Below are 10396 nucleotides of genomic sequence, written 5' to 3' on the forward strand. Positions count from 1 at the left end.
CTGCCTACGTGGGTCAGCCAGTCATTCATTCTCCCCATGAGGTCTTCCCGCTCTTATCTCTTAAACAATCAGTGGAAAGCACATGGGCTTTGGAGCCGGGTCTAAGTACCCCTTGCTACCTGTGACAGCCCACACAATGTCCCGCCTTTTGAGCCTGTTTTCCCATATATAAAATGTGGAGAATACCTAGCACAGACTTTAGATCCAACAAGAAAACTCCTGGCACAATGCCTGACATAGAGTAAGCAGATAAAAACATTAGTTCTCTTATCTACTAGGCATTACTACCCAGGAAGGGAGGTTTTCATTCATTCCTGGGCATCTGCCACGTGTAGGGTGCTGGCTACAGTGAACAAAACACACGGTCCTGGGCCCTCTGGAACGTTCACTCCATAGAGCTTATGCTTGCCCCCCTTACTCCCCATTGCACCCAGTACCCAGTTAGATGCCAGGCACATAACAGGGACTAAAAATATTTATTTTTTAGTTGAAGCTGACAAGGAGGAAAAGTACTTTATTATACTTCCCCACACACACCTTTTGGGTGGTGGTGGGGAGAAACCGAGGGTGGGCAAGGTTAAGTGTGAGGTAATTAGTGACACTCTGCATCTTATCTTGGTTTTCCAAAGCCTTCCCTTAAGCCAGGCCGTATCCAACTTCAGTCATTCCCAAGTCACTTCACTATCTACTCTTTCTTTTTTCTCTATCTACTCACTGTCCGTGATATAGACTCACTTTTTAACATGTGTAAACTATAAGGGGACTTTATATCCATACCTGTCTTAATTAGAAAGTAACCATAAAAGTACAGAGCAACAACAAAAAAAACCAGTGTTGTATAAAATAACATAAATCTCACTTGCCTGAAAGCTACGAGCCTACTTTTTTAAAAAGACAGAAACTGGAGTTCAGCAGTATTTTTCACCTTTTCTTCAGTGTAACATTCATCAAGAAATGTATTTTATATCAAACCCCAGTACATACCCTTGTCTATGTATATCTGAAACAAGTTTCATGAAACAATATAATTCTACATGTAGCACACTGGTATTTTCTAGTCTATGATTCTACTTCGTTTTTAAAATGATGGTTGTATACCACTACACTGGTTTCAAGAAAAATATGCCATGTATACATCAAAAAAGCTGGATTAGAAGGCTGCTAAGGACATACTGTCACCAACTGAGATTTTGTCCTTGTCTTACCAGGACTGACAAGAAAACAATGTCCTCATTATGTGACTCAATGTTTCGTAACGCTATGCCAGTGTATCTCAGGTATGTATGTCACAAATGGGGAGAAAGCCTGTTCTAGATTAATCTTAAACACCCAATTCCGCCTAGAAAGTGACTTATGTACATACTAAGTTCTTGAGAACAGTCAACTGCAGATGATAATGACACTTAACCACCATGACCACAGATAGCACTTAAAAATATCTCATACCTTTATTTAGGTCTAATTTCTTATTCATAGCATTCCTTCAAAGTTACTTCGAAGTAAACAGCTTAACTGTCTGTGGCTGTCAAACATTCTTCTAACCAACCATGGACCTCTTTCTTCCTCTCAGGCGTACTTCATCTAATTTTTTTAGCACTGGCCTGGCCTTTTTGGAGGAGGTGGAGTAGCTCTTCAGAAAGGCTTCAAACACAGTCTCAGTACTGGGATGGGTACTGAGGAAGGCTTTCTCAAGCACATACAGGTCAACCCCCTTATCTTCTGGAAGTGCTGAAATGAAGCTCAGCCCAAAGTCAATAAGCACGATGTCCAGCTGTTCCAGGGGGGGTTTCATGAGCATGTTTGAGGTGGTGAGATCACCATGAATGAGGTCCTCATCGTGCATTCGAGCCAAAACCTGCCCAATTGTCTTGGCTAAACCAAGGAGACTTTGGGGAGTTTTTTCATTCTCCATAGTGGATTGAATATAATCTCGAACAGTCACCGAGCCTTCAATTTCTTCCATGTACAAGCAGTTGGAAGCATAGTCCACAAAAAAGACAACTGGGGCAGATATCCCTGCAGTCAAGACATAAGTGGTTATTGAATTAAGATGCTTTTTTTTTCTCTAATGGTAAACTTAATTTCCAAAGATTTTTTACAGTGTGTACTTGAGGAAATTCCAGATTTTTTTTTTTTTAACCAGTTTTCTACAGTATATATCTGCTTATTTTAGGAAAGAGATTTAGGAGTGCTACAGAATGGTACAAAACTCTTCTGAAGTTCCCCCTGCTCATGTCTTACAGGACTATGCCTTAAAGCACTTCATAGCTAAATTCAGTGGAGCCAAAGTTCTACTTTATCACACTTATTCCCTAAAAAACAAAACAAAGTGCCAGAAAGTAAGCATAGTCTAGTCAGAGCAACTTCAGCTTCACAAGGACATGAACAGGAGGTCAAGCAGTATGTTGGCTTAGAGATTCATCTTTGCAGTCAAAAGGATGGGTTCCAATCCCAACTCACTTGCTTATTAGCTGTATAACCTTAAAGTCACATTAACTTCTCGCGAATAGTGAGTGACTGTGGCATCTTATTATACTGATGGGCAGTCACTGCAATTGGGTATGGGGGGCGACATGATAATATGGGAGAATGTAGGAACCACATTGCTTTTTCATGTGAAACCTTCATAAAAGTATGTATCAATAATACCTTAATGAAAAAAAAGTCACATTAACTTCTGTAAGCCTCTGTTTCTGCTTCTGTAACATGAGAACAATATATCTTAGAATTCAATGCATTAATTGAATTCAAAGATTCAGTGCATCCTTATTAGCATCAATAATGCTCAACACTTTTTTACCAGGCCTACCGGTGGGGGTATAGCAGGAAACGAGGTAGCCAGGATCCTTGTTTAATAGACCTTAAATCTTAGGGGGGATGAAAATTGAAAATATGAACCCACAAATATCTTCATTAAATCCAAGCAAGGGTAGAAATGTGTCTGCTTGTTCACTACCGAATTTCCTCTAGCTCTCCCAGCAAGTAACTATGTCCTGGTATACAGCAAGTGCTTAACAAATATTATTGAAATAAAGAAAGGTAGGGCGTATAAATGTGAAAAGCCAGTGTTTCTGAGTCAGAAGGATATGGCCTGAGAGCCTGACTGCGTCACTTACTGGCTGTGTAACCTTTTGGAGGTTACTTCCCCTCTCTGAGCCTGTTTCTCTTCTGAGTTCAAGGTTTACGGGGATGGTGTACAACAGCATTTCAGTGAAAAAGCAAGGAAACTTATTTAATGAAATCTAACATTTACTGAGGGCTGTGTGCCAGTCATATATTCAAACATCACCAACGGCACACATACCTTATTCTACCGGTCACAACAACCCTGAGATAGATATTGCTACTAAACACTCTTCTACAGCCGAGGAAACTGAGGCTGAGGACTTAAGTAACACGTTGAAAGGCTCCATATGAAGTTGTGGTGTCGGTATTTGAACCCAGAGAGCCTGGCTTCAGGCATGTACTTGAGCTTATAACTGCTTCTTAAAAGTCATGAGTGGAGACACAGTGATCGAACATTGTACAGACGGGGAAGACCGTACAAATGGGGGCCTGAGGCTCGGGCCGGTTACATACCATGCTCAGCGCCGAGAAACAGAAGCAGAGCTGGGAACTTAAACCAGGTGCAGAGGCTCCAGGACAAATGCTTGTTGTTGCACGGCTAGGAGGGTCCATAAGAATTTATGAACGAAGACGGGGATGAAAGGTTGGCTGTTTTAGCAGAAGGCCAAAGCAGGAGGCACCAACGGACAAACGGAAGCACCGAGAGGGAGTCCCTCACCCATGTCGCCCAGGCCCCGAAGCCTCGGGCCCCCGCACGCCCCCGAGGCGGGCCGCCTCACCTGCGCGGCGGCAGCGGAGCAGGGCCCGAGCCTCCTGTACCGTCCGCCGGCGGCCGAGCCGAGCCTCCAGCGCCGGGTGCCGATAGCCCTTGGGGAAGCGGTGCTTCACGATGGCCGCGCGGCCCTGGAAGCGGCCGCGGAACACGCGCGCCTCGGCGCCCTGCTTCACCAGCTCCAGGCCACTCAAGAAGCGGCTACTTCGCTCCCGGGCCGCAGCCAGCGCCTCAGCCTCCGGAGCCGGCTCCTCATTCTTCTCAGCCCCAGCAGCGCCGGACGCCGCCATGATTCCACCTCAGCGTCCCTTCTCGGAGCCCTCGGCTTTCTCCGGAAGCTGTCGGAGAAGATTCGGCTGCTCCGGAAGCCTTCGGACCTCGTCGGCCACTCGGTGCCGACACTTCGCCCTGCGGAAGTGGTTCCGCCTCCCAGCCTTTCGGCTCTTTGGCCCTGAGAAAGGCTCTTGTGGCCCCGCCTCCAAGCTCTTCGGCTATCTCCGTAAGCCCTCGGCAACTCTCGGTAAAGCAGCTCGTCCTGCTCCTCGGCTCTCTGCAGAAGCCCTCGGTCCCTCCGGCCGTTGGTTTTAGTGGTTCTGCCTCCGAGTTCTTCTGCTCTTTCAGGAAAACTTCGATACCTGTCGCGAAAAGGTTTTTCGGAATTTCCTCTCTTTTCAGGAATCTCAGGGTCCGGGAAGCTGCACTCCCAGGAGTTCTCTTTCTGGAACACCTTGTCGCTTACTTAGCTCCTGAATTCCTCCCAAAGGGGCTTACCCTAGTTAGAGTCGGCGGGGAAATAATAAACCGCGCGTCTGACATCGTCTTTAGAGCTAGGATAAGAGCTACCCTTTATTGAATGCTTTCAGAAGTAATAGGTTAAAGTGATGAAAACCCATGTAGCATAAAAGAACAATTGATACTCGGAGAGGGTGCTGGGGTTGGTGAGGCTGCGGGGAAGGTGGAATTAGGGAACATTTTCCAGATGAGACAGAACCTAAACTGAATTTGGTCGTGCTTAGCAAACAAACGTTTGCTGTTTGTATGTTTTTTGTTTTTGTTTTTAATTTCAGATATTACAAGCTATAACAAATTCTTAGAGAAATTTGCACACACGAAAAAACTCCCATCACCAATTTGCCCCACCCCAGACCATTGTATATCGTTTCTTTCCACTGTAAATGTAGACAAAATGGGTTTTAACATTGACGATGTGAGTAAACTAAAATAATGTCTGGGGGCTATTAAGGAAATAGGGTTTACGCTGGTCCTCTTCTCTGAAACTTCTCAGAAGAACATTAAATTTTGTATTCTGTCAAACCCTAAGCATCTTGGGCAAATATCTGTTGCCTGCAGCAAAGTGGACTTTTTGACTAGTGAATAACCTTAGCAACCAATTATGTATAGCTAAATGTAGGTTACAATAGTTTTAGTTTATATTAATTCTTTCAAAGCAATGATGTAAGCCCCCCTGGAGTTCACCTTTTTGCCTTTAAAAACTGTAAGCCTTTTTCCCTCTGGAGCATACATTTGAGTTTCTCGCTGAATCTACTGCAATCCCTAAGACCCCAAATAAACGCACCTAATTGTTTCACAACTTTGCGTTTTTTTGGAGGGGGGTTTGACACCGGATTACTAAACAGTTATTTACAATCTTATTTTGTTTCTCTCTCTCTCTTTTTTGTTCTCTCACAAACAAAGCTGCAATGAACAGGCTTTTTAGGCATCCTCAAGTGTTTCTAAGGACACCTCTGCAAGTGATATTACTGAACATTTTTAAATCGATCCATCAGCCAAACTGCCTGCCCTCTCAAAGTTTTGTGCCTATTTACATGCCTGCCAAGTGCATGTCTCATTGCCCTGTACCTTTGCCCTCGAGTTTCCCAGGTTGGTCCTCCCTCAACAAAGTGGAGTAGTTGGGGGAGGAGGGGGTACTCAGGTTCCAGGCAGAAAGAACAGACACAGGGTAGAGTTGGGCTGGAGAAGGGCCAGCCACTCCATGTGGCTGGAGCAAGGGGACAAGCTGGGAGTTGAAAGGGCAGGAGCAGAGGCAGTGTCCCAAAGGACTTTTCCTGCTGGAAGGGAAGTGCTTGAGGCAGGCATGGCCCTTCAAGGCCTCCCCTCTGGCTGTGGAATGGACAGCTGGACTCTGGGTAGAACAGCCTAGCAGTGGAGGAGGCGGGGGAGGCAGACGAGAGGACCCTTCTTTCAGCCTTAGACCTTTCTGAGCCTAAGGCTGACCCGGAAGGAGACCCTGTAGCCTCTCCTTACTTTCTACCCATCAGCACCAAATGTCCATTCATTCATCACTAATTCATTCAACACATATTTATTGAGTGACTACCCTAGGCTAGACTAGCCCTTAGGACACACCAGTGAACAAACAGAATCTAATCCCACCCTCATGGAGCTTACAGACAAAAAGCAAATAAAAAAGGATACTATATAGTTGACCTGGGGTAATAGGTGCTATGGAGAAAAATAAAGTAGGGAAGAGGGATGGCTAAGAAGACATGCATCCTTGTTTGTCAGGGACAGCCCCAGTTTTTACCTGTTGCCCTGGCACTATAAATAAACCAACACTATAAATAATGTTCCCTCTTCACTCTTAAAAGCATGCTATTTGGGGTGATACATTTTATGGTAACCTTATGGGACGTAGAGAGGAGGGTGTCAGGGTAAGAAGTAGTGGCGCAATTTTAAATAAGATTGTTGAGAAAGTTTCCATGAAAAGGTGACATTTGAGCCCTGTGAATAGATTCCTGGGAGAAACAAATTCCAGGCAGAGGGAATAGAAAGTACAAAGGCCCTTGGGCAGAGGTGTGCTTAACATGTTTGAGGAACAGCAAGTTACTTAACCTCTCAGGCTTTAGTTTCTCATTATAAAATAAGATTGTAGTTAATATCCATCTTAGAGGGTTTTTTTGAGGATTAAATGAGTATCTAGAGGTAGAACACATGGAACTATGCTGGGCACATGATAAGCATTCCATAAATGAAAGTCATTTTTATTTGTGGAGGGCTTAATGCAATAGCTATTATAAGTAGACTTGTAGCATCCACCCACTCTTCTGCGGGAAGGGACCTCCCATTGTGTGGTGTCATGGGGGAACACCAGGGCCATTACCCACCATAGAAGCCCTTCCTTTACTCCATGTCCTGAGTGTCACTGCACAGACACAGGGGCAGTGCCGTTTGTGTAACTTGCAGCAAGAACCCTGGCTTGTTCCACCAGAGAATGGTTGAGTGTTTTGGCCCTTGTGTCTTTGCTTTATCTGCAGAGGAAGCTGGAAAAATGAGGATCTGGCATTTTCAGCCTGTACAGATGGAGATGTGCAGGGAGGAAGGGAGCTGGGCATAGCCCCTGGGGGGCAGCCACAGGAGCCTGATACACTGTGAATGCTGAAGAAAGTCCCTTTGGTCCAAGGGTTGCTATGACACTAACTCTCAGCTCTGCAGCCCCTGCATTTCATTCATACAGAGGGCAGGTCACCTTTTCAGACATCAGACCCTTTATGTTGGCATAATGTGGCTTCCAGCAACTTTTATCTGCACAGACTACTCAAAGGTCACCCAGAACCAATTCTACTTATAATGTCCAGTTTCTCATGTTTGTGGCTTCATTACCATAATTGTTAATGTCCACATAGCCATCTCCATGGTTTTACCGAACCTGTTTGAACCCCTCCTTTGGAAAATCCTCTGTGTAAACATATTTACAAGTCCCAGGCTTGCTGTGGTCAGACTGGTTCTGGCTTCAATGGCAGGAAACCTAGTTTAAAACTTTTCAATGGCTCCCCATTGTGCTTAAGATAATGACCCATGAGGTCCTGCATGAGACCCCAATGTCCTTTTTCCAAATTCATCTCCCATCACACTCCCCTTTGCTTGCTGATCTTCAAACACATTTACCATCTCTCTGTCTCTCATTCTTGACAGGCTCTCTCTTGCCATAGGGCCTTCCATTCTCAGCATTCTCAACTCAAATGTCACTTCCTCAGGGAAGCCCTCCTTGACTTCTCAGAGGAGGGAAAATTCAACTTTTATAAGTTCTGGTGTCTCTGTACTGAATTGTCACAGACTGTCTTATTTGTTTATGTGGTTATTATTAATAGCAGGATTTAGTTCCTCACAGGCTATTGATCTCAGGGCCTTAGTTGCTCACTGGCTGTTGCCTGGAGGTCACCCTCAATTCTTGCCATGTGGGTCTCTCCATCAGGCAGTTCCCAAATGGCAGGTGGCTTTGTCAGAGTGAATGAGTGAGGAATAGAGGAGGGTGAGCAAACACGAATCACCATCTTTTATAACCTACTCTCAAAAATGACTTCCACCACTTTTGCTGTATTCTGTTTGTTAGAAATGACTCAGTAGGTCCTGTCCACCCTCAAGGGTAGCAGTTATCAAATATTTGGGGTTACAATTGAAGAAGGATTCTCTATTTTCTAGGAGGGAGAGAGCATGACAGCAAGCATGCCAACATCCTCATGACTTAATGCAAATCAAAGATCAAAGGACTTCGTGCCCTTTTCCATCATTAACTTCTATGGGTTGTCACACAGCAGTGGAAGAGCTCAGGCCCCGCTGTACCGGGTGGTCTGGTGACAATTCCAGATACTCACAGATGGAGGAATTGTCACATGGCAACGGCCAAGAGGCCTCCTTGGGCTCTTCTCCGCTTGAGAAAGACAGTACAGCCTGATGAATAAGAACCTAATTACCCCCAAACTGGGCTTGACTCTCAGCTCGGCTATAGCCTAGTGTGTGTCATGAGCACTATACATCTTATTTACTTGTTTGTTAAGCAAACAAGATACTTCACCTCCCTTTGTCTCAGTTTCCTCATTCATAAAATGGGATAAATTGTAATGGTCCCTCTCTCATGAAGCAGTTGTGAGGGCTAACAGGGAGCTAATCCATGTAAAGTGCTTAAATCAAGTATATAATTATTGCTCAACGCCTTAAGCTATTGTTCCCGATTTACTCCAAAACTTTGCAGCTAAAAACAGTCATTTAATTATACTCACGGAACTTGTGGGTCAGGAATCCAGACTGGGAACAAAAGGGATGGCTTGTCTCTGCTCTACGATGTCTGGGGTGTAAGGTGAAAAGGTTCTGAAATCATCTGAAGCCTCAGTCTGGAGCCAGCACTGGGATGGCTTCAAAGGCTAGGGCCACCCACTGGAGCATCCACACGTGACCTCTGTGTGCCGTGGGCTTCCTTACAGCATGGCAGCCTCAGGGTAGTCAGACTTCTTACAGGCTCAGGGCTCCAGGAGCCAGTGTCCCAGTGACCCTGCCTCAGAAGTCACACACTGTCAGCTCTGTGCAACCTACTGGTCAAGCCAGTCACAAGCCCACCTAGATTTCAAAGGAAGGAACAAAGAATTTTGGAGCCATATTTTCAAATGATCCTAGCTGTTGTTATTTTCAGCTGTACAAGGGTCCCCTGTCCCCGAGGGTTTTGCCACTCCTGTTTTTGCTGAGATGGCTGTTTGTATCTGGGGCACATGATTCCTGCTGATTGAGGAATGGCCACTGATGCACCTGAATGAATGCTGTGTGTGTGAACGTGCAGTGAGAGGTTGGGGCCTTGGGGGTGCTGAGCTTGCATATGTACCTGTTTCGCCTTAGAGTGTCCCCAGCCTGGCTCCTTTCCAGAACTACAGGCTCTCTCATCAAACTGCCCACTCTTTCCACATGGATGCCTAATGAGTCCCTTAAGTGTCACACAGCCAAAATGGAACTCTAGTTCTCCTTCCCCAACCCCATGCTGCTCCTCTCCCAGTCTGGAAGTGCTTATCGAGTCTATCTCCCATCTGACTACTTTTCTCCATCCCCATTAATATTACCTTAGTCCAAATCAACTTCCTCTCCAACCTTGCAACAGCCTCCAAAGTGATCCCCTGTTTCTGCCCTGTTTCCTATGACCTACTAGAACTCCCCAATTATTTCATGTGTTAGTTGAAATGAAATCTGCATTCCTGACCCTGGCTTCCCAAAGCCTTAAATGATCTGGTCCTTGCGAACCCCTCCCTCAGGCCCCCTTTCCATCTCCTCTCCCTGTCAATTGCTATGCCCCACATACTGTGCCTTCCTTTCTTTGTCCTTTATACTCCACAAGCGCCTTCCACCTTTGCTTTTGCCCTTCCTTCTGCCAGAAACTCAGGTCTCAGCTCAAATACCTCCCCAGGCCCCCCCGGCTAAAGCAGCCACCTGTGCCCTCCATCCCATCATCCTAGCTGGGTCTCTGCCTAGCCTATCACTCACTGGTATTTCTCTGACTCTATTAGTTATTTATTTTTCTTCCTCCCCAACTAGAAAGCAAACTCCACAAGAGCAAAAAAGTCTGGCCTTCTCATTCTCCCATCCCATCCTCAAGTGCCTGTGGGCACTTGGGAAGTGTCCAGTGAATGGGTGATGAATCCATGGCAGAGTGAGGTCAGGTGTGGGTGTGTGTCCCAGTCAGTGTAGACAAACCAGTGTGTGTGTGTACACATCCTGGACAGGCCAGACTAGTGTGGACTGCAGTGACTGGGAGTCTCCTTCCTGCAGGAGGACAGGGGA

At 45.7% G+C, this 10396-nt stretch overlaps 1 protein-coding gene across 1 annotated transcript; it reads right to left on the reverse strand.

Moving 5' to 3' along the window:
* Window positions 1-457: 457 nt before the first annotated feature.
* On the reverse strand, window positions 458-5243 carry TP53RK (TP53 regulating kinase). The gene is made up of 2 exons (XM_057503049.1): window positions 3846-5243; window positions 458-2016 (listed from the first exon to the last, which is right to left on the reverse strand). Exons 1-2 carry the CDS (start codon window positions 4126-4128, stop codon window positions 1538-1540), a joined length of 762 nt encoding a protein of 253 aa, XP_057359032.1. The 5' UTR covers window positions 4129-5243; the 3' UTR covers window positions 458-1537.
* Between the last annotated feature and the right edge of the window lie 5153 nt (window positions 5244-10396).

This window comes from Manis pentadactyla, chromosome 5, assembly GCF_030020395.1.
Source record: "Manis pentadactyla isolate mManPen7 chromosome 5, mManPen7.hap1, whole genome shotgun sequence".
In the NCBI taxonomy this organism is placed as follows: Eukaryota; Metazoa; Chordata; class Mammalia; order Pholidota; family Manidae; genus Manis; species Manis pentadactyla.